Here is a 25042-nt window from a genome sequence, read left to right on the forward strand (position 1 = left end):
TCTAAACCATGTGTGTAGTTCAGGTAGTCTATTATAGTCTAGTTCCCATTGCTCGAGCTCCAAACGCATAAGGGAGGCAAACATTTTGCTTGTGGAGTCCAGCAATGCAATTGGGCGGGAATTATTGGCATTATTGCGGTAACCTTTCTTGTAGAGAGGTACTATAAAACGTTTGGAACATGTAGACAGTAAAATGCATTGCATTGATAAATCTAGAAATACAGGACACAGAAACGCGGTCCACATTACTGGTTCCTCTTTTAATACCAGGTTGGACAGTCCATCTGGCCCCACCGCTCTTGAATCTTTCACTTTCTTAATTCTCGATACAATATTGGAACAGGCAAAAATACACTTCCTTCGTCCCAATAATTCTTTATGAAATATGGGCTTAGTAGTTAGCGCTGTGCCAAATTTTTCAACATAAATGTTTATCCAAAAATGTTTGAGATCGGATTTGTGTGGGTATAAATTTGATGTTAGCATATTCCCAGAAATTAGATTTGTTCTTTCCACAGGCATTGGGCAGTATACATTTTCTGTCAATTCAAATACATTTTATGTTGTTTAACCCAATTATTGTAGGATTGTTTTACTTGTTGCTTTTTATGCAGGAGTTCTACACATTGATTAGTCATGTTCAACAAGTTTCAGACTGCCTCACGATATTCTCTTTTCCTGTGGGATACTTCTTCAAAGATGTGAGCAAGAATGAAGCCCATTTTTGGTACCAGCATGCATTTACAAAATGCGTTCACAACTAGCTTTAATATGGACCCATAGCTCATGATTAATTATGTCTCTGTCTTACTACAGAACCTGCCGTCGTTAAACACTTCATGAAGTAGATTAGATCCGATTTTTAGGTAACTAGATTATTCTGTTTCCAGAGTTGTTGACTTCAAGCGATGTACGTCCCTTAACATCGGTTAGCTTTTGAAAGCTAAATTTAAATGCAAGTGTAAAAATAGGCTTGGCTACTAAGAGCAAATTCAATGAGATGCAGACAACAGATTTTCGACAACAGGGGTGGAGAGCAAAAAATATTATCAATTGTGGCGTTAAATGTACACCGCTGCAAAGTAGAACAATTGAGAATATCACCTGGTGTTGCCATTCAGCTTATACATCTGACAGTTATTCACTAAATCTACTGATGGCCTGAATGGAATCATCAGCCAAACAATTTTAGTAAAAAGGTTTGTCATTCATGGCATCATGATGGGACAAAAACAGTTTAAATTGCAAGCAATGATTATTTGGTTTGACTATAGCACCTTCTCAACAAATTGCTTATTTCTCTGTGGAGTGACTCTTCATTTGACTTGTGATGGTTCCACTAGATGTTTATCAGGAGAAGGCGACAATTGGTAGTTTGGTTGCTCTCGTCCCAATTTAAACTCACCACCAGATTATAATCTAGTGGGGTGGGCCATTCTTGGAGTTAAAGTGTGTTGTCAATTCCAATAATAAGACCTCCCCCCACCTGGAGGTCTACCAATCAAGCTTTTTCTTGCTTAAATTTTAAATAATAAAGTAGCCATCTAGATGAGGTGATCGATTAGCCAGACCTCTTGCAACACACATTTGAAATTGGAACATCAAGAATACAATCCCCGATTTTTTAAACAAAAAAAGAAAAGAAAAAAAAGACTACAGTATCCATGAGAATTCCAGTACAAAGCTTTTTTTAATAAAGGAATCATTAAAGATGACGGGCTATCCCTTTTTGCTGCCAACAGGGCTAGGAGCCAAGCCCAATCACTGACCTCTTTTACCGTGGCAGAATCATTGTTACACAAACATACCTTCCCTAGCCTTCTGCCCACCGAGGTACGGCAATGCTTTTCTTTTTCCCAATGTTTTAAGCAAACAAGTGTAATTTCCTTCATCCTTAATTTGTACATTTCCTGCTTATCTTTTCCCAAATCAATGCCCCGATACTATGGAAATACATCAATGCCCAGTGTTAAGAATGCTTCAGTTTGGCTTAGAATTATATTTTCAATAAGTCTTGAAGCAACATGAATCACAACCACGTCCCCACGCGTGTCCTCCACAAATTACACCAAACTTATGTCTTGAGAGTAAACGGAAGGGCAGAATCATAGCAAACAATTGAAAAAGGTCAATACAATTTAAGGATGTGTCCGTGGACTCTCTAAACAATTGATCCAGGCCTATTTTGGAGCTCTCTGAAACGGAGGCAATCTTCATAGTGCTGACTAGGTCAATGTCGACAAAGAGCTTTGCGTAGTCGGGAATGTCCATAGATGACAAATTTATTTCCTCTATATGAGGAATATGTCTCAACACCAATGGTTGTTTATCTGATGTAAAGACAGTGTCAGTACTTTCTTCTTGGCCACAGGAATCCTTGATCAGTTCCTCAATGATTGTCCCAAGCGTAATTCCAAGTCAGACCCCTTAGCTATTTATGTCTTTGGTGCTTTTTCTTTAATCAGAAAGGTAAAATCCCCTGCTCTTTTGAGAATGCATCTACCCTTTTAGCTTTCTTTTTGGATGTCAGTTTCAGTGGACTGCATTTCATTTATTTTGTTTGTTTGGATTGTCCCACAGACTTATCCCCCTTAGCCTTAGGTCTGCTCACACTTTCAATTTGGTCATGGTCTGCTTCACCAGGAACAACAAATATGGAATTGACTTCTGGCTGCAAAGATCTAAGGAACTTCTGTGGACTTTCACTAAAGGTAGGTCTTCCTACACCCCACACTATCCTAAAAAGAATTAACATATCTGAGAGGCTTAGTATTAGAGTAAATGAATACTAATTTCTCTGAGATGTATATACACAAATACAGCAGAAATAGCTGCTGAACTATATATCTGTTTAATACATCAATATGGGGTCATCCACAAAGGTTAATTGAGGTTAGTAGAAAGTTTCAAGTGGTCACAGATGAGACAACCTAGTGCATTGCTTTAACTCCTAGTGTAACTCAAATGCATACTTAAACCTCCCAACCCCACTTAGTAGGCTACTTAGAGGAGGCTTCCAGGTCTCGAGTTGACTGATACAAGAGTCAAGAATACCCCCTCACAAAGTGCTACAAGCAATAAAAGTACACACCTGAAAACCTGCAGTGGCACATTGAATTACAGAACCAGCCCAAAAAAGTAAAAAAGAACAATCTCAACAGCTTAAATAAATTAGACTGGACCAGGACTTCCTTGCAATTATTGTACTGTTGGAAGTAGCTAACTCACCCATCATGTAAGGATTGGTGACACTTTCACATCTTTCAGGCTCTTGGTGCTGAGTGAACTGTGTTTCTTTCTCACACTCATAGCCCACAATCTTATGTGACTCCTTTACCGCCGTCAAAGATAAAAGAATGTCTGGGTTGACCATTGGATAACCTGCATAATAAATATACAACACATCAAACCTCAATGACAGGGTTTAGTATTTAAGGGTGAGCAGCAGCAAACGAATAAACACTAACTTACATTACGACAGAGAAGAGTGACATCACATGGAGAGCACAGTAAGCAGACAGCACCTAATGCAAAGGTATAGAATAATACTATGAGACCCATAGCAAATAAGGGTAGCACATGGCATCAGGAGGCACACAGCCCTAACTGAAAGTGTGTGCCTGTGCAGGAAAAGAAAATCTTGGTCCAAGCTATGAGATGTGGTTAAGTGCTAGCAGAAGTGAGGCACAGAGCACTAACTGCACAATGTTGCAATTTACAGGGGAAGAAGCGAGGCCCATGGGCCTAACTAGGAGATGCAGTTTAGTGCATGTCCACAAGGCTTACAGATCCAAGAGGAAATGTAATTACATATAGAAACACAAATGAAGAACAAAAGGTGGCTACATGCACGCAGTTGGTGATGCCAGATTCCAGGATATGTGCTTCTGATTAAGGAAACTAATCACAAGAAACCAGACAGGAGAACCACGGAGGACAGGTTAACTTTTAGATGCAACACTGAGTTTAGGACAGAGGAGGATCACATTCAGAAATAAGAAGCAGCAGAATTACTTAACTTTATTTTTCTAACTTTAAAAGCTGGCTGTTAAAATGCAACAGTTTACTACACTTCATTAGTCTCCTTCAATTTCTAAATTCGAATTAGGCAACGTTGGTGCTTTCAAGTGGCTTGCAAGAAATGTAGAGCAATGTGAAACCCAACCAATAAAGGTACAGAATTGGAGCGGCCTGAAAACAGCTCTCTTGAAGGACTTATCTCCCTTATTTACGAATGGAGGAAAACTGTGACAGCAGCCTGGACTCTCACTGTAGCTGCTGAAAAATGGTACAAAGCAGTAAATACACTATGTGGTTCGCAAACAGGAAAGAATTATGTGAATAGCAATAGGAGGGTCATGTGATCAGGCATGAGGTTTTCTTCTCAACTTTAAAAATAAGTTTATCAATGTGTGCTAAATCATCAACTCAAAATGTCAACAAACCCTTAAGTAGATAGTCACTGCCCACAAACCCCATGAATGTCTGTCATGACATGCAAGCAGATCAGTTATTTTCTACATCCTGCTTTCCCCAGAGGATCCTGTACACTGTCGGAGGGTTCTGCCTGCAAACGAAGCTCCCTGGACCTTCCCCAACTCTCCTTAACCTGTTGGAAATGGTGGTTGTAGGGGGTTCATTATCAATAAGGTCTTTAACGCTCGCCCACTCTGACATCACCTCGTCCTTTTTAGAGGCCATTATTTAACTCCTACCTCCTACTCCTCTATTATTCTGGCTCTCCAACGACAACCTGTTCCTCTTAAATCCTTCCCTGATCCTTCACCTGGAGTCAACCCCTACAGACCCCCATTTCCATGCTGGGAGATGTTAAACCTCCCAAGCCCTGCAAAGCCACCCAACCTGATGTCTTAATCACACAGCATAAAAGGCAAATCCCCTAACAATACATACACCATTAAAAGGGACAAAGCCATCCAAGTACATCAATGATTACAATGCAATCATTGCCCTCTTGTGGAATGCAAACATAGGCATACAATACATTGAAGACAATTCCACTGCAGTTGCAACTTATGTCACAGCCTATCTCACTAAAGCTGAGCAAACAGAGCTAAAGGACCCGTGGGATGACAGATCATCTGAAAAAACACTTATCACAGAAATTGTACAGCTTTGGTATAACAATGCTCTCCCATAGAGAATGCAGGTGCTACGAAGCAGCAGACAGTTAAACAGGAACAGCTTATATGGCAAATCTGAACACATTGTCTGAATGAACCTTGGATCAGCTTCATCCCGGAAAAGAGTACTAAAATCCTACCAAGAGATAGAAAACATAGCCACAAATGTTCCCAACAACGAGGACATTTTAAAAAACAATTTAATTGACATGTACTACCCAAACAGAAGTACTGCTTTGGAAAACATGTGTCTGTTCGGCATTGCCGAAACCAAAACCTACAAAAACGTCGTCACACCAAATGACAACTGGCAAATATTCAGTCATGAAGGAAGCCTAGTGAAACTCACGAACCTGTCTAATTAATCATATGAAGTTATTTAAATCTGCACAACATAGAGAATCAGATTACATGGCCCTACTCCAACTTTTTAAACCTTGGAAAGAAGAAAAAGAATTATTAGGTGTCTATGACTCATTGGAAGCTGCATTCAAAGCAAATGAAAGCAGTATAGCAAATGACAATTTCAAACAATACAAACAAATGTTGGACAGTGAACGCAAGCAAGAGGAAGAAATTGAAGCTCAACTAGACAAAGACACTCCTGAGGGCAGCCAACCTTCATTTACAGGAAGCCAAGAACCACTTGGAGAACCACTCATTCTAAATGAAGCGGAAATAGCCATGACTGAAGTAGAAAATACCATGCATCAATAAAAACAATCTGAGGAAGACTTGTCAGTGCTGAAATCCCAGCTAAATAATGAACAACTCACCATTTATCTAGAAGTCACTCAAGAAATTGAACATGGTTTTAAACATGAAACTAAAACCTGTAGCTGTAAACATTATAAACCTCTGCTCCTGTATGTAAGTGGTGAAGCTGGTTCTGGTAAAACATTAACAGAAATAACCAGCACATTTCTACAAAGCTTAACAAACAACAACCTTTCGGGTGTAGTAACATCCCCCAGAGGTTTAGATGTCTACAACATAGGAGGTGTATCTCTACATCGACTACTGCTCCTTCCCATAGATCACCAAAACCAATTAGAATACTACAAATGATCAGCAGAAGCTGCTACTGAAGTGTGCAGAATTCTAAAACAAATGGAAGTGCTACTGATAGATGAAGTAAGCATGGTTTCCAACCTCATGTTGGCTTTAATTCTTCTTGGAATGCAAGTTGTCCCAGAAACCAACCACGAAGAACTGTTTGGAGGAAAACATGTTATTGTTTTCGGAGAGCTCCTAGTTATCACGAGTGAAAGGTCAACCTATTTTCAAAACATTAGGACACAAACAATGCTGCAATACCCTCAGCAGCATTGGAAATGTAAATCTCTGGCAACATTTTCTCTACAGAGAACCAACTCAAAACATGTGCCAGTCTGCAGACCTCAGCTATGCTAACATTTTAAAAAGCATTAAAACTGGTCTGCTTACCAAAGATGCAAAATCCATCTTAAATAGTAGACTAATCCATGAACTATATGGACAAACACATCTGCTCCTGCTGTCATGGAACAATTAACACAACAAAATCTAAAATGTATGTTCTTAATGCCAACCCTTGCAAGCTGTAGTCAATTCAATGAGACAATGTTGAAAAAAGAAATGCAACTCAGACGGCATATCAGCTGCACAGACAAACTAGAAGTGCACGGCATGACACTTCCCATGTGTCAACAAGCAACAAGACGACTAAATAGCTTAGAAAAATGTATCGCCAACACAGCTGGATTGGAGAAAATATTGACCTTGTGTCTAAACTGCAGAGTAATTCTAAAACGTAACCTTGATGTAGAATAAGGTTTAGTCAGTGGAGCATTTGGTACAGTTTTTGGCTTCCAAATATATCCACATGACATTAACATCCACTTTGACAAACGTGCAGAAGTTAAAGAAATTGGATGGACAATAGTACGTTTCCTTCTTTTCAAAGACATGTACGTACGCAGAGAGCAATTCTCTCTCTCTCTTGCATATGCGGTCACTATTCACAAATCACAAGGTCTAACACACGATCAAGTATTGATTGACATTTGCAGCACTATAGCAGATCTCCCACAAATACCGCAAAAAAAACAACCACCTCCTTCTGCATCGAACAATACAACCACATAACTGCCTAGTACAAAGTCAACTGCAAGTCCATCAGAAAAGAAAGACACAAATGTCTCTTCTCCAGAACGATTTCCAGGCCCATCAAACGATCCACAAACAGAACTCTCTGGTCCATTTAAATTTAGCAACACAACTGGAGTAAAGTGTATGTTAATGTGACACTGAATATTCTCTTTCAATTGCCACCAATTGTTCACAACATTCACTTAAATGGCTCGGACCAGTTGTGTTTGCAAATGCTCGTCTTTCACAGAGATGCCACAAATAATCAACAACACTTACAGTGTCTCGGGTATAAGCAAGAATTGGACTACTGTGCAGGAATGATACAATTTACTATAAACACACATGAAGATCCACAAGAATTCCTAATGTACTTCCTACAAGTACTGGAAACCAAAAGAATTCCTATATATAAATTCTTGCAGATTGCATAAACTTGGAAACATGCATGCACTCTCTGCAACCATGTTTCACAAGACCACATACCTAATGAACTGAATGGTTTGTATATGTATAATGTGACATTCTGAATCCATTCCATTTCACCAGCTTCTGCAGAATGCACATCTAGGCATATTATGTCCTTTTTGCAATTCAGACAATCGTTCCACCAAACAAATAAACTCACATAGCCAATATGTCATATTAATGCTTCTAAGGTACAATTCAGATGATACCAAAAATAACTAAGCTTACAGGCTTCACACACAGCCAAGTATCTCTAGGAAAGAAAACCTTCACGACAGTAGGTATAGTAAACCACACTGGTGCCACAACCACTTCAGGGCACTACACTGCATAGGTAAAAAAAGAAGTGGTTGGTTTGAGTGTAACAATACCTCAGTAAGTCCAAAACATAGGTTACCAGCACATTTAACAAATGCCTACTTAACATTCCTTCAACCCAAATTGTGTCACCAAACTATAGCACAATGAACAGTTAGAATACACCAACAGGTACCCAACTACTTGAAAAATACCCTTCATTCCAAAACACCTCAAATCTTATACAACAAAACATTTTCTAATCTCTAATGTAGTTATAATAAGCCAACGGGTATCTACTTCAAGCATTCTCTTCACAATATACTTCAAACAAAACATACTATCACCCTTACACTCATGTAACTAATTGTTTTTTATCCAGTACAGATTGTTTTTCCCCACTGATAATTTAATGTCCAAACAGCAGCAGTGTGTCATACACTTATGCTATATCAAACATAGCACTTACACTAGACCGTTTATGAGGATCTAAAATATATACATGTAAAATTGTATACAACTACAGCTTTTAAACTATCCTGCTTAACAAATTTTACTTTTTTTCTCCACAGAAAATAATGCAGAGATTCCAGCTTCACAACGCTATAAGTAACCATAGCAATCATAATCAAATACATATTCTATAAGCACTATCCTCAATTGTACTACAATCATAAGTAAAGCAAAGAATCAAGTTCAAGATCCTCTGCATAGTCGAAAAGGATTGGGGTAGATCCCTTTCCTCTGCTGGTGCTTTCATCTGGACAGTCTCCCTGCCCCCCTCCGTCTTGAGCCTGATCACCTTAAGTTCTGGAAACTCCTCAAGTCAGTCTGTCTGTGCCTCTCCCTCTCTCTCCCTTCCTTCCTTCCTTCCTCCCCCTGCCCCTCCCTTTGTTAACCCCCTCAGAACTCTTGCCTACTGCCCTACCCCCAACTTGGCTCCATTTGCTGACTGGTCGCCTGCTGCATCTCCAGAACCACATAGGTCTCAGGCTCCCCAGTCAGTCCTTGCACTTGCCCATAAGCCTCTTCATTCCACCCACCACTACTACTACTGCACATATTTACTCATTCCTTGAGAATGGTAACCTCTCGGCACTTAACTGAGGTCCTTGGACTGGGCGCAGCTGTTCCCTTTCCCTCCTCCCCTTCATTCAATGTCGGCACTTAAGTCACCTAGAGTGTACTGGGCCTGGTCCGCCAGGGTTAGTACGGTAGTTTTTTGTTTCTGTATGTCCCCCCCAACCCCTTTCATCTTACTATCTGTCTCGCACTTGCACTATTTGTAACGTTGTTGGCCGAGTATGGTAGCTTAAAAACAGTATGCTTCACTCCTCCTTTTTTGTCTTACGCCTGCACTTGTATTAAGGCCGTCAGGCAAAGTTTGCTAGTCATTTTTGCAAGATCACTTGGAAATTTCAAGGCATAAGAATGACTCAGTATTCCCATGTTCCTGTCCCGCCTTGAAGCAATTCACCTTGTATAAGCACTCTATAAATAAACAATTACAATTACCATATACAGTTCAATTAAATTATTCCTCCATATTATAAACACTTTGTACTCCCACTACATTACCTATAATTATTATACACAAAATACTGCTATGGTGATTCTGGCCAGACTCCTACTACATTACCTATAGTTACTATATACATATTACTACTGTGATGGTTGTGGCCAGTGGACATATTCTTGGGTCCATGGCCTGTGGCCATGTCCCCCCAGAATCTGGCCACTCGGCTCAAAAATCACATTAGCACTATGTAGGAAGTACGTACCATACACCATCAAGTAATAAAACTCCCCCTGCCTCCATCGCAATCGGCACAGTACGGTTTTATTAGTATTAAATTAGCTCACTTTATGAAATGATCCATTGAGATCATAATAAATACTTAATGGTATAGATCAGCGCCACCGTTATTGGTGTCAATGCATCGGTATGTGTTATAATTTTGAACAGTATAGGGCAATAACTCTTGGACACTGAAATGGGCAGCAATCATACAAGTTCATAAAAAGAGACCAAATAAGGTTATTTAAAGTTACACCTAGGCGCGCAAGACACTGGGATTGCTCAACCCAATTGTATTCAGCATATTCTATGAAAGAATCTTCCCAGATGCACTGAAATCTTGACCGATCCTCGCTCTACTGTAGGAACATACACTTGACCCAGACAACATGGCCAAACTACCGCCCCATTACAATCGACAAGCCCTTCACCATCCATCTGCACGAAAAGGATCACTATGCACAATTCTCCTACAGGGCTACCAATCTGTACCCAGACCACAATGCAGCACAGAGACTGCCACCATCCAAGTTATCCACAACTCATGGACAAACAGGACCCCTGCCCACTCATCCTACTCAACTTCTCTGTATCTTTAGATGCAGTGGACCATAAAGCCCTCTAAACTCCTCCCCACCTGCAGAGGCTTCGACAAGAACAGTCTCACAAAGGTTCAACTCCTACCTCCATACAAACTCATCCAGTTGGGCCATGACAGAGTTCCAGAAGGCTCCATTCAGCCTCCCGCCATCTTCAAACTTTAACGGAAGCTCTCATGGAACTCTTCGCCAGCACAGACATCTAGACACCCAGATACACAGAGGAGACAAAGCTTTATCCATTTAGTTTCATTGCATCAATGACATCCATTGACTGAAACACGTCTGTTGCTCATCCAAGCCTGGAGGCAAGCACTTACCTTAAGCTAAACCAGAATAAACATAAAATGAATTAGTCTAGGAAGCTCACCATGCTCAAGTGCAGAATTGGTTGACAGAAATTAAGCCTGGCGAATTCACGCATTTACTCTAAACACAGAATCCCCCTATTTTAAGTCCTCTGCGGAGTCAAGCCCTTCAACTCTGTTTTGAATTTCAGAACAGACGTCCAAGCACTGGCCATCCCCCAGCCTGACAGTGGTAAAGTCATACGGGCAGCAGACCCAGATGTGAAGTTGACCCATCTGAAAGTGGTGTAGCATGCCTCATAACAGCACTAACATTTAAATCACATCATGCTCATCCTTAAAGCTGCAGTGGCTGGCCTTTCAAGCACACAAGGATAATCTAGAAAACAAATATACCTCTCCTACCTGGCTGACAAACTCACCACCTTTAGAGGGCAATGCACCACCAGATTCCACAACATTACCAGCCTGGAATCACAGAATTCAAGAGGGAAAAGAACAAGGAAACAGCCTTTTTTCTGCCACACACCTTGAGGAATCCGGCGCAATCACAGAATCCCAGCCTAAAGTCTCCTCCCAGGTGGCCAGGGGAAGGCAGCCGCTACCTGATCCTGCACCTGGGGTGGTATTTTTTTTTTAAATTAAGAGTTTTATTGGTTTTATGCAAACATACATTGAAAACAAAAAGAAACCTTTAACAATTTGGTTCAATTCCTTAAAATTTGACATCAGATTCCCATATCATTTCGCTAATAAAAAGAAAAACCCCAGGAACATCATGAGTATGAACCATTGGCAGGACCCCTCAGGGTTTCAAAAGTGCAACTTGAACCAGACTCCCCAGCCATAGCCAGTGCACACTTTACTTTAAAGCATTTATAAAGCGCGAAACCTTGGACCCGTGGGCATTAGAGCGCAAACAAACACAAAAAGAAAAAAAGCTTACAGAAGACACCAGGAAAGAAGCTCTGACAGGGGAACACTTTATGCGAACAGCCACGTTTTCAGTTTCCTTTTAAAGTATTCCAAATTAGGCTGGTCTCTGAGCTAAGGCGGCAGGCTATTTCAGGCCATGGGTGCTGACAGGCAAAAAGCTCCCATTTCAGCCTTCGTGGTTCTACTTCTGGGAACCATAAGAAGTCTGTTTACCCGATCTTAATGATCGACTTTGAGCTTTTTCCCCCCAGTAAGTTGCTTCAAATTACTGGGCATAATGCCTTGGATACATTTAAAAGTGATGACTAAGAGTCGGTGTGCAGTCATCTTCTAGCGTCCTACACATGGTCACGACGAGACAGCCCCATCACCACTCTGACAGCGCCATTTTGTATAACCTGAAGTCTGTTTCCTTCCGTTTTACTCATGCCCACCAATAGATTGCAGCAGTAATCTATTTTTGCTCCAATGATAGCTCGGGCGATGGTCTCTGCATTAGCTTGTCAACTAAAGGGGCCGAGGTGGGCCAAAAGTGCAATGAAAAAGGCTGCTGCAGAGACAAGAGTCCCTACATGAGCCTTCAAAGTAAGATGCTGGTCAAAGATAACCCCCAAGGTTTTAACCTTCTTCCGGGGGGTTATCTTGACCTCACTGAGTTGGAAACTCTCGTAGGATGCGCCCAGCTTCAGTAACATAGCTTGCGAGCCAACAATTAAAAGCTGTCTTGCTCCTGTTTAGAGCTAAATTGTTCCCCAACATCCAATTCTCAATAGAGGCATAAACTATTCAATTCTGCCTCATCTATTTCATGAGAACCAACCACAGGGAGTACAAACTGCGCATCGTCCGCATAGTTGGTGAATATGATCCCCTCTTGATTGAACATAGCAAAGCAAGGGACCATAAATATATTATAGAGGCACGGGGGAAAGACACGCACCCTGTGGAACACCAAATTCAATAAGGATCGGGGGAGCCTCAGATTCCCTTGAAAAAACTGTTTTCTCAGTGATTCAGAAAGGAGGCGATCCAGTGTCCTGCAGCCGGTGAGAAGTTAGCTACGGCCTCCAACACGCTTATATCATACTAATAAAAAGGCAGAGAAAAATAATAGAAAAAGAAAAAAACTGCTCCCTAGAAACAAGGAAATTGATTGCCTCCCTTACTTCATTTGTTTTTCGCTCTCTTAAAATAACCCCGACAAATGTTGTAACAGCCACTACCAACCCCACTCTCTCTCCTAGTAAAACCAAGTCCCACCAATTTTCCGCAGTTAGCGACCTTATTCTAATTAGTTGATCTCCCAGATAAAGTGTTCTAAGTTCAGTTAATGCAGTGCAGGAGGTAGCTAATTGAATTAGCGATTCCGCAGCAGGCATTTTCCACTTTTATTTGAGGTCTCTTTAATTAGACTTCTTTTGTAGGCATGATTTTCAGGCGACACCTCAGCAACAGATATCTGAAATATACCGAGTGGAACTTCTGCATGTACTTGGGTATACTATTCAACCCTTTCCTCTCTTTCCACAGACCATAATTTGCAGGTTCCTTATCTCTTACTTCTGTGGTGTCAAGCCAATCTGCCTTTTCCAATTTGTCTTTCACTTTAAGTGGATTGCCAATCAACAGCTACATATTAATATTATGGTGTTTTAAGACTTTTTCAATTTTCAATTTCCAGTCTTTCACCACTTTTTCATCTGGATGGACCAGGGATCGTAAAATAGCAAAGGGCTGTCCCCCTTCCGCCATTGAACATTTCTGATAGTGATATTGATTTGCATAGGACTATGGATGCCATATATTGCAATCAGAGTTCTTATCGAATGGTTACCACTGATAATGAATTTGGGATTCTCAGAACCCTGCGCCACAAGTAGCTTTCCATTAGTGCCCATACTTTCCATGTAAGTTTAATGAAGCTTCTCCATACTTTAGTACTTGGACCACATTCTGTTTATAGAAGGTGAGTATTGGGATTAGCGAGAAACGACTATCTCCACTGACTAACTGACCAGTGCGTGGAAAGCTTTTTCAATTTGTTGCTCAAAAACGTGTACTGGCCACTTTCATTCAGGTTCTTATTATTTATCATGATTCCCAAGTACACAATGGATTTGGCAAGTTCTAGGAGTTTAGCATTAACCTTCTACTTTACTTAAAAGTCTCCTTCCTTTTCCTACCAGCAGACATCATAGTCAACACCTTTGATTTATTTACATTTATCTTTATGCCATTTGCCCTCATATAATCATTAAATGTGTCAATTCTTCTTTGAAGACCTATGGCAATAAAGTCCAAGAAGCGACTGCCGTCCACGTATAGGAGCCAGGGTATCTCACTGTTGTTTAGATTGGGAGTGTGGGGGAGCAGGGGGAGGCTCTAATATCAGCCTGGGATTTACCCAGGTCCGATATATAGGCTGAACAGTGGCGCTAACGTGTATCCCTGTTTCAACCTACAGAAGAGATATATATTCCGCGACAGAGTCCCAGCAGCCTTTAACCTTACTTGGATGGATGTCCCAGTGTAGAGCGATTGCATAGCCTCCAACACATCAGTCGGGCAATTCCAGCCCTTCAATTTAGCCCACAGAAGTTGCCCGTCCACCCCATCCAAAGCCTGTTCTAGGTCTATATATTCCATATAAATATAGGATTTTGATTATACCCGTTTCTGCTTCAACAGATTGAGGGTAAACAGATCGAGGGATGTTCCTACCCCCTTCTTAAATCCTGATTGCCTTGGATCTAATCTACCACTTCTGATCGCCCAGGCATTGAAGTCACGAAGAACAACCGAAGCAAAGAGCTTCCCCAGTGAATCCAGCAGGGCGATAGGACGGTAGTTCTTTGGCTCCCCTTTGTCTCCCTTCTTAAAAATCGGGAATACTATAGCCTCTCTCCAAGAGCAAGGTACCTGTTTGTTAATCATGACTTGCTTGAATAATGCTACCATTTGATTTGCCCAGGAGTTGATGTTAGCTTTTAAGGTATATTTTGAGAGGCCATCAGGACCAGCTGCCCTGGAAGGCCTGAGCTCAGTCAGCACATACCTGCCTCTATCAAGTGAAATTCAAAGGACCAACCATTTTCCGCCGTGTTCCAATTGGCTACAAACCTCCCATCTCCTTTAGCAAAAAGGCCCAAAGGACTGCCTCACCCAACCCTCTTCGGTTACCTGTCCCATCATGTGAATTCCCCTAAAATTGCCACCATTATTTATTAAATCCCACATGTACCTGGGATGTTTCCCACAAATGGCCTTCAACATCTTTTCAGCGTTGTTTTGCATTTTCAAGGCTTTGGTGGCCTTAAGCTTTTTTTGTATGTTTGTCTGCATTTCCTTAAGCCTTCTAACCTCCTTTCTAAAAACTTTTCTTACCCCTACTAACTTCCAGTCATAAGCGGGTTTAGGTGTAATAAAGGGTGTTCCCTCCCTTGCCAACGACTTGTTCAAAAGCCTCCAAAATCATACTACTAATTCCGGGTTTCCAGCAATCGAATAGGCATATTGACTCGGGATAGTGGCTACTTCACTATGTTTTATCTTTAGCCTAGTTTTCCCCCTGGCAAGATCTACTGAAGGCATTTTCTTCCGTTCAAATATGAGATAAGGTAGATTAAGTGTGGTGGCTAAAAGATTATGGTCGCTATGGGCTAATTGTGGCACCTCAAACCTCTCAACCCTTTCCCCAATGGCTATGGAAACAAATCAATAGTCTAGGCTTGCTCTTTGGGCGCGGATCCACATCCCCAAGTATCTGCCCCAAGTAGGTCACCCTATGTCTGACCATTTAGCATCCATAATTCTCTCAGCTTTGTTTCACAGAGCCATTGCCCCCCCCTCCCTTCAATGCGATATTGGCATGGGTGTAACCTCCCTGACAATAATCGTGTGTTCAAATCTCTGCAGATTATAATCTGCAGGCTCACCCATTTCATCAAGACTTCAACCACCAAAGCCAGGATTGACTTAGTGAACTCAAGGGGAATTTGTTGGCACTTCGGTAAACATTTATCAACAGGAGGTTGGGTTTTATTAGCCCAGGCTGCCTACCCAATTTTAGTATTTGCACATAGGGATTTGGACTAAGATGGTCACATATCACAAAACCCCCATCTACCTCAATCAGGATTAACAGGCATGAAAACGGGTGGCCCAACTCCCGTTTACAGGCAGGATTGAGGAAAGATTTGTACGCCTCGCACAGGGGTTTCGACTTCAACCACGTCTCCAGAAGGCATAGAATATCAGAGACCCAAAACCCTTGATTCCTCTGCAAAAATAAATTGAAAACCTTGAGAGGTTTTTTTCTTGGGACCAATACTCTAACTAAAATTTGGCTTTGCCAGTGAACCCGCCAGCCAACTCCAGTGGTTTGTTTCAGATTGTTTTCGGGCCTGGTTACTGAAGATCGATTTATTGTCTTTGTTTTGTAATCGGTTTTGCACCGTAAATTTAGCAGATGACTTTCATCGCAGAGTTTGAATGATGTATTATGGTAGGGTTTCTTACCACTCTTGTCCTCACCTTTGATCGACTCAGTGGTATGGTGGACTTTTTCCTTTCAGACAATTTAGATTGACAGACATCTCACGGTAATCACCAAGTTCATAACCCAAAAGTAGTAATTTCTTACAATGTTCCAATAAGGCCTCCAATTGGCTGCGATTCCATGTGAAGGATGAACCAGTCATTCCTTTTTTCAGATGCAAATTCCACCACCCGAATGACCTCAGATGTTATGCATCTTAAAGCTGCAATATATTTTACAGCTTCAACACATTACAGTTATTCAGTATTGGAGCTTCCATGCAGGTTACAATTCTTTCCAAACAGACTTTCAGATCATTAATCCGCAACTGAGGGGCAGAATTATCCACACCATCATCTTTCCTTCCTCTTGACTGGCTTTTCGGGATTTCTTTCAAGAAGGTAACGTGGGGATCTTGTTTACCATCTATCTGCTGGACACCTATCACCCCTAGAGCCAGCCTTTTTTCCCCTCTAGGGTTTGGAAAGCGGGGAGCATTGGATTGGCAGTCGATTTCATACTTTTATCCCTCACTGCAATACCACTCTAGGGCACAAGATTAGAAGTAATTCGAGCTTTTTGCCTCTCTCTCAATCCAGTCCTCTCTGCTCAGTTGTTCCACCCCTCATCCTCTTCTCTATCCAGGATCTCAATGAGGTCACTCAAACATCCCTCTGAAGAAGAGTCTCTCTGCATTGACTCATTCTGTACACTTTGGTCCAAATCTGATACTTGGAGACCTTCTCTTGATGAGGTGACCTTAGATATTGTTAGTTCAATTGGGGGCCACTTTGATGTTTGATTGGCCTCCTCTAATAAGGGATTTTTTTTTATGTTGCGCAGGAACGCTCTCGATCAGTTTGATTTTCATTTTGGCACCTGTTTTACGATCTTTGTTTTATTTTCCAGTGGCACTTGATCTTTTTTTCTTTTTTGGCTTCCTCCATCCTTATCACTCAGGGTCGCTGGCTTGAATATTGAGAAGGTGTTTATTTGTTTGGCCAGCCGCACCTTCGGCCATCAGGCTAATTTCCCCCGGCTCTTTCTGAATTTTGTATTGGGTTTAGAGCACGCTAGGGAGAATTTTCAGTTTAGTACCAAATTCCTACCACCTTAGAGACTCCCAGCTCTTTTGCTGAACTTTGGGACTTTGTACTTTTAATTCTACGTGTTTTCTGTGTTGGTTTCTTTTGGTTGTGGAGCCTGAGAAACTCCATGGGCATCATCTTTTACATTGTGCCACACAGCACCCTCAGTGCATTGACACAGGGAAGTCTTTCAGATTTCCCAAAGGTTTAAATATCTTCTCTTGGATAAACCACTATTTCCAAGAACAGTGAACCAAAATTGACTTTACTTACATTTGTAACTTTCTAGACCCAGCAAACACTATCTTACAATAGGGTGCTGGAGGGGTTACTTAGTATCCCCTTTTGTCTAGCTTCATGTAACAATTTGATGTTACCCTTCCTCGAGGAATGGTTGGTGGCAGTGGGTTACTTTTAAGTACCGTGGTGTGCTTTTACCGCAGGCTGCCTTTGCAGCTGCAGTAAAGCACCCAAGGGTGCCATTTTTGTCAAAATGGCCCAGTCTTTTTTTTGCCATTTCTTTGTGGAAAGGTCCTTCTTGAGACTTACTCTGCGCGCCAAACCAGGTTTGATCCCTTTGTTAATTTTGTCTTTGGTGGGATTCACAAGTGAAGCCCGCCTCTGGCTCCAGGTGTCTGGCGGGGGCAGGAAGCAAGGGAGGTGCCCGAAACTCCCAGTGCTTAATCTGCTAGGAGACAGAAATGCACTCTTAGGTGATTGGCCGGCTGGCTGTCCGGCAAGGAGATGTTCTGGTTTGATACAGGCAAACCCTTCCTAGACAGGCAAAATGCCACAGTTGGTCATTCCTCCTGAATTCCGCTGGTCTCGCTACATAAATACTAAGGGCCCTCTAGGGGTCCAACCTGTGCAAACTCTCCTTTTCCTTAGAAGGGTGGGGAGGTGGATAGAACACAGGCAGGTCACATGGAACTCAGACAACCTTGGGCAAGAGAAAGGGTGGTTTGCAGGATGTCAGCAGCTCACTAACCCTCCTGGTTGATGGGATTGCCACTAGAAAGGCAGTCTTCAGTGTGAGCAACCTAATGGGACATGAGTGCATGGGTTCAAAAGGAGCCATCAAAAAAGTAAGCACCAGGTTTAGGTCCCAGTATGGAACCACAAAGGAACGGGCAAAACCCATTTCCAACACGTTTAAGGAATTGAGCTATCACCAGGATAGTAAAGAAAGACCTTGATCTGGAGACTTCTTAAAAACAGACAAAGCTTCCAAGTAACCTTGGACTGTTGTAACCTGCAGTGATAGAAGCAACTCCACCACAGAGGTGGGGGGGTGGGGCAAGAGATGGGATCGATCTTGTATCCCTCGCAGCACGCATCAAACCATCTGCACGCGTACAACAATCTTGTATATGATCTGCATGCATCCTGTAGCACCTCTTCTGAGAGGTCTCAGTCATCATACCTCATCCTCTCAAGAGCCACACATGAAGATTGAGGGACTTCGGGTTCCGGTGCAGCACCCAACCTTGCAACTGTGATAGGAGGTCTGGCCATCGAGGCAGCTGCAGAGAGGAGGGCATACGGTCAATTCCAGGAGCTCCGAGTACCATGTTCTCCACGCCCAATCCGGGGCGATCAGGATCATTGTCGCCTGGAACCTCCTCACCCCCCCCCCCCCCCCAAGAGAACCCATGGGATGATGGGAATCGGGGGAAAAGCATAGTTGAGGTCGAAGTTGCACTCCCCCAGTGCAACTCTCATGGGAATTTCCCTTGAGCAAAACTGTCTGCACTTCCTGTTGGACTCCGTCGTAAAAAGATCCACCCTCTGGGCAAACCAATTGCCTGCAGCTCCAGCCTGTTGATAGGAATGGAGAGCTGGTGGCATATCATCTGCAGATCGTCTGTGGGATATATTGACCCACTCAATGGCATTGCCCACATCACCAAGCTGCATTTGCGCAAGAAACAGCAACCTGGCTGCACTGGCTCCTGTGCGCACCAGGACCTCAAAACTGCGTTTTGCCAGCAACACAAAGATGGCTGCACCATCCTGCCTAGCACACTTCAGGCAAGATGGGACAAGGGGGGTATGCCAGTGTGTTCTGAAACATATAAATGGAATCAAGTGAAAAAGCAGCGTTGCTTTGCTGCAAAAGCCAAAATCCCCTTCAAAATGAAACATTTTCACCCTTTACAAATGCTGCTTTGATGCCAATTCCACCTGTTCATTCCGAAACCACTGTGATTCAAAAGGCCCTGTCATTCCCAGGATATTTCACTGTGCTTCACCAAAACCAGGCATAATTCTTGTATGACAGGCCCAGTCAAACCAACTCTGAGAGAAATCAATAAGCAACCAAACATGCACTCGCACACGTTTATTTCTTTCCAAATGTATCCAGGCTCAGCAGTTCAAAGAGACTAACTCTCTGAGTCAGGGCAGTGGCAAATGTATCTATGCTTTAACTAAAACTGCTGCATTCAAGGAAATGACTAGAGCTGCAAAGACAGTATGGGCATCCGAGGGTGTTGCCAAACCGAATTTCAAGCAAGAAATGCTAGCAGTTTTTAACACTTCTGGAAAAATGGGCTTTGTTGACTGAAGAAAAAAATGGCCTGTTTAAACATCAATTGTTGAATGAATGCCTGCTTACTTAGCAATGTAAAGGGATTGTGTTCGTGGTAATAATACACACATAGGCCATCTTCTTTCACAGGTTTGTTTTAATTCAGGACCCAAAATAAGAAATGAAAGAGTTTAAAACGCATGGGCTGGATTTGCAAGCTCTTGGAAAAACCAGTCATTCCAGTGGCCAGCCACGAAACTTCCCCAAGGAAGGGAGATACACCATGAATCCAGGACACGCAAGTATTGCCAGCGAGAGAAACTTTGAATGGGCCAGGCCAAAGAAAGTTCACATGCTCCTCAGACATTCGTCTGTGCTCCAGGCTGGGACAAAAGAAGTCCTGGCACACTGAAGTGTGAAGTGTGAAGGGGCAATAAAACCTTCAATTAAATGAGAAACCCCCACATTGCCTTGCAATAAATGACAATTGGTTGTAGTGGAAGGAAAAAAAATGATCTAGTATCAATGGACTGCCTTTTGGTTCCAAAGACTATTTTATAAATAAACTTTAAATATTTTTTTTAATCTCTGCAGCAAGAATTTGTAAAAATGTAAAGTTCGCAGTTTTGAATATAATTTTGTGGGCTTTCTTTTCAAACTTGGTAGAACTCATTGCCGCATGGGGAACAGAAGTTACAAAATATGACAGATTCCAAGGAAAGTATTAATGTTGTACACACATCCATGGGGATAATTCGCATCTGTGTACAAAGTTATGGAATTTTAGGCCAAATCTTTCATGTTTAAAATTACCAAAATGTATCAGACAGGCGAAAAAAGGTCGCACAGACTGGAGGATTGGACTGATATGTGCTGCACATAATATGTAACCTGTGTCTATAATTTGCCAAGAGATTGCAATGGTGTAAATGTATGTTTTTGGCAAAATCGGATTTTAAGTAAGGAAAATGTGGGAGTTTTTGGACATTGTTAAACTCATATCATAAACCCGACATCATTCCCTTGGAAATCCAAGCAGTTGAGAGCAAGGCGAAGACTAGCACCCCTGCCCAATCCAAGTAGTTTAGGGGCGTGCGTAGTTAACCCTGCCCAGCCTCTACCTTGATCATGTCATTTTGCACTATAAATAAGGGTCCCTGACAAGCCTCTACAGACAGACTCTTACCGATTTCCTGCACTGCGTTCCTGCACCCGTCATCTAACCAGACTCCAGATCCCACCTCCAAGGCCAAGCATTGCTGATCCTGCTCCAGCAAGGCCTCAAATTCTGAAAACCACTAACCTCCCATTAACCAGGAGAAAACTGTGGTACCTTTGGCGTCCTGATCCAGATTGGCTTGCTGCCACTCACTGCATGCTGCTGCCATCCTGCTACCCTGATGACCTATATTATCCAGGGCCAAGTGGTACCCAGTAACCAGTCCCTGCCCAGCTGATCCTGTCCTGCTGATTTTGTCCGGCTGTCCCTTGTGAGACCAGATCCGTGTGGTGACCAGAAAGCTGACTGTCCAAAATACAAACCTAAAAAGTGGACTGTGAGTATCAATAGGAACCGTAGAAAACCACAGTATACTGTGCCTTGCCTTGTCCTTAGTTCCCCTCTCTAAGTCATCCTATCCTTATCCTGATAACTTGTAATATTGTCAGAATTATTCTTGAAACCCTGTCTTTCATTTCTTGTGCTAGCGCCATCTCTGTAGTAATTCTGCCTTGTATAAATCCTAAGCTATTACTCCTATTTCGAGTGATCGGACTGGTTCCGCCAGGGCGGGCGCTGGGGAGCTAGGGTTAAATTCGCGAATCAACCCTGGAGTTACTATGTCCCTCTTTGGTAGTCTAGCCTGAATGCTCTAGTGTAGAGTAAAACTGTTCTTGTCAAAACTAATTTCCTTTCCTTTTTCACTGCTCCATTTTACTCAAAATGCACCTTTCTAGATCTTGCATAACTCACTCAATTTACCAGCTAGAGATCTAATTTCACTTCCATATTCCAATATTTCACCCGTTTTTATTAAAAACCGTTTTGGTAATTTCAGACGGGAATTGCAAAGTTTACAAAGTTTCCAACGTGTTATTTGCTCCAATCTACCACTCATTTTCGAACTGTATGCTCTTGCTAATCCATTGCTTGATTGTTTGCACCTTTACATTGGTGCTTTAGTGAAGAATTGTATTTGTTTCAAGGTTTTTGCACACCATTATTTTATTTTATTCATCCATTTCAGAGTGTCATTTTTAGCATTGCCAGGGCTTAAAATCCCTTTTTCTCTCTTATTTGGGGAGGGAAGGTCATATTTTAATTCAGTTTCCTGGTTGTCATTCCTGATTACCTGCTGCTTCTGTTTATCCATTTAGAATTGGTTATTTGTGGGTTAAGGGAACATTGCAGGGGGAAATTCAAAATTAAGTGCTATTTTTCCTAAACTTAAAAAAGTACTCCTATTGCCTGGTGTTTTGTAGATGTGTCAATAGAAGGTTAAACTGCATGCATTGCTTACATTCCTATTGTTGCATCACCCCATTGGTGATTGCTGCCCCATATTAAAAATTGTATGATTTCTTTTGAATTTTCAAATAAATGAATACACATTACATTTTATCAACCAGCCTGGTTCATGGTCCATTGTGACCCAGAGTATTTGAAAAGGAGGTGTAATCCGAGTGGTGTACCATCTCAATATTAAATCTAACCTAAAACCTAAGTATGTAAATCGCGCACTGCATACTAGGCCGAGACTAAGGTGTGCGTCACCTGATTGAAATCCTTAACACGTTGCAGTGAGCAACCCAACCTTTCAGGGACGCATCCGTGACCACACTGACCTGGGTCCATGGAGGCGAAAAAGGTTCCCCTGCCACATGTCTCTGCTGGCCCACTAAGAGAGATCACAATTCACTCACCTGAGAACGTCCTTCATGTTGCAGAGATACTAGGACCACTAACACCCTCAGTACCCCTTGCAGAGATCGCATTCACAACCACTAGTAAAAATGTTGGAAGCCATGAGGCGGAGAAAGGAGACTGGTGGCAAGTTGCTGTGGCTCTGGAACAGATCGACCATCTGCCTTACAATGGTGACCATCTCCTTGGGGGCGGGGTGGGCTATCCCCTCTCAAGTGTCCAGGACCTACCCAATGAACTGGGGCCTCTGCGTTGCTGTCATGTGTGAATTCTCAAGGCTTAGGGAGAAGCCCAGCCTCTGCAGCATCGAACAGATGACTTTGAGGTGACTTTCCCCAGATCAGACAGTCGTCCAGGTATGGGAACACATGAACCCTGGATCTCCTGAGATGTGTCACTACTACTGACATCAGCTTGGTGAAGACCCTCTGAGTGGAGGTGAACCCAAAGGGGAGCACCTTCAATTGTCAGTGCCTGTTCCCCTCCAGGAGGAATCTCGGGCATCTCTTGTGCCTCGGGTGGATGGCCACTTGGAAATAGGCATCCTGGAGATCCAACACCACCAACCAATCCTGTGATTGAGAGCCTGAAGAATCTCCTGCAGTGTCACCATTTCGAATTTGGCCTTCCTCAGAAACTTGTTCAAGGCCCTGGGGTCCAAAACGGGAAGCAGTCCCCTGCCACCCCCGACCTCATGTACCAGAAAATACTGGTTATAGCAGCCTGCTCCTCTCTGCTCAGGAGGTACCTCTTCCAAGGCACCCTTCAACAAGAGGGTTTGCATGTTCCTCCTGGAGCTACTGTTCTGGGAGCAAGGGGTGGCCTGTCTGGAGGTTTTTTCAAAAAAGGAAGCCAGTACCTACCCTCCTATCCCCCCTGATTACTGCCACTGAGGCAAGTGCACGCCAATCCTCCCTCCAACCAGGAATAATGGGGGGTTAGGAGAAGTACCCACCACTGCTGCCCTCTGCTGGCCCCTAGAAGCTATGCTACCCCTTTTAGAGTGTGTGAAATACCTCTGCCCCTGCCTGGATTGTGAAAGCTATGCTTTCTTTCTGAATGAGACGCACTGCCACAAGCCTCTACCTCTGGTGGAGAAGCTAAAGGATGGTGGGCAGTTGCTGCTCAGCCAGGCCCATAGACTTCGCAGCTAGCTTGGAGTCTATACATTTTTCCAAAGACTCATCAGCCCTAAGGCTGAACAGTTGCTCGCCATCAAAGATGTCGTCGAGCAAGTTCACCTGAACGTTAGGGGAAAACCCTGAACTGTGCAGGTAAGCCTGCCTTTGCAGCACTGTCGCTGACCCCATAGCCATGCCCACGCAATCTGCACCGTCCAGGCCCAATTGCAGAGCTTGGCTGACCACCTCCAGGTGCAGAAAAACTTCCTGCATTTCCCCTGCTGGGATATGCTCTGCCGCCTCCTCTATTGTCTTCCACAGGCCATGCATACACTTCGCAAATGGACATGAAGGTGCTCTTGCTGACTATTGTGCTTTCTACTGCTGTGCCTTTAAGAAAGCCTGAAACTCATATCTGTGAGGGCTAGGTGCGGAGTCCCGAGGAGAGTCCAGTCACTGTTCAAAAGACTTGGACTTGCGAGGAACGCTGTACTCTGTGCCCTTGCTGACTATTGTGTTTTCTACTGCTGTGCCTTTAAGAAAGCCTAAAACCCATAGCTGCACAAGGAGGCGCAAAGCGAGTGACCCGATGATATCGGAAAAAGACACCCGGAAAACACTGCGCCTACAAGCCAAACTCCAACGGGCTGCCGGTGAAGGAGAAGATGAAGGTGGAGACAGAACACAGAGAGGACGGAGCAAGTTGAAAGGGTTAAATCTTGAATGGGTTAAATCGCTCAGAGGCGCTACACTACAACCGATGGCGCCGCCCCTCCTGATTCTACATGACTTTCACAGGACCTTCGAGACCTCATTGTGAAGAGGGTAAGAACTCCTCTAACGCTTCCTTCCCAGCAGCTCGCTTACACTCATCCCCCCAATGCTTACTTTTCCTCTGGCGGCAGAAGATACAGAAATAGCACCGGCCGACCTCGAAATCATCAAGTCAAATCAAGCCGATCTGTTCAAACCCCTGTTAGTTAACTGGGCCCAGACATCTGAATCAACACAAAATCCCCAATTACTTGAAGGGGGTTTGGTGGGGGGGGGGGTCAGACCTAACACTGGGCTTGGCCCTTAGAAAAGATACAGGGGGGTGGGTCATATGAGATTAATGGTGACAAGTGCACAGCTTTGTCGGCTGAGGTATTAAGAGGGGATGG

At 42.9% G+C, this 25042-nt stretch overlaps 1 protein-coding gene across 2 annotated transcripts in view; it reads right to left on the bottom strand.

Moving 5' to 3' along the window:
* LOC138447984 (zinc finger protein 879-like) overlaps positions 1 to 25042 on the bottom strand; it is a 228947-nt gene that overhangs the window by 84536 nt on the left and 119369 nt on the right. For both annotated transcript variants that reach the window (XM_069604513.1, XM_069604512.1), the window contains one exon: positions 3229 to 3381. In XM_069604513.1, coding sequence (XP_069460614.1) covers positions 3229 to 3381 — 153 coding nt within the window. The remainder of the gene's footprint in view (positions 1 to 3228; positions 3382 to 25042) is intronic.

The sequence above is a fragment of the Ambystoma mexicanum genome, chromosome 1p (genome assembly GCF_040938575.1).
Source record: "Ambystoma mexicanum isolate Mex_15411 chromosome 1p, UKY_AmexF1_1, whole genome shotgun sequence".
NCBI lineage: Eukaryota > Metazoa > Chordata > Amphibia > Caudata > Ambystomatidae > Ambystoma > Ambystoma mexicanum.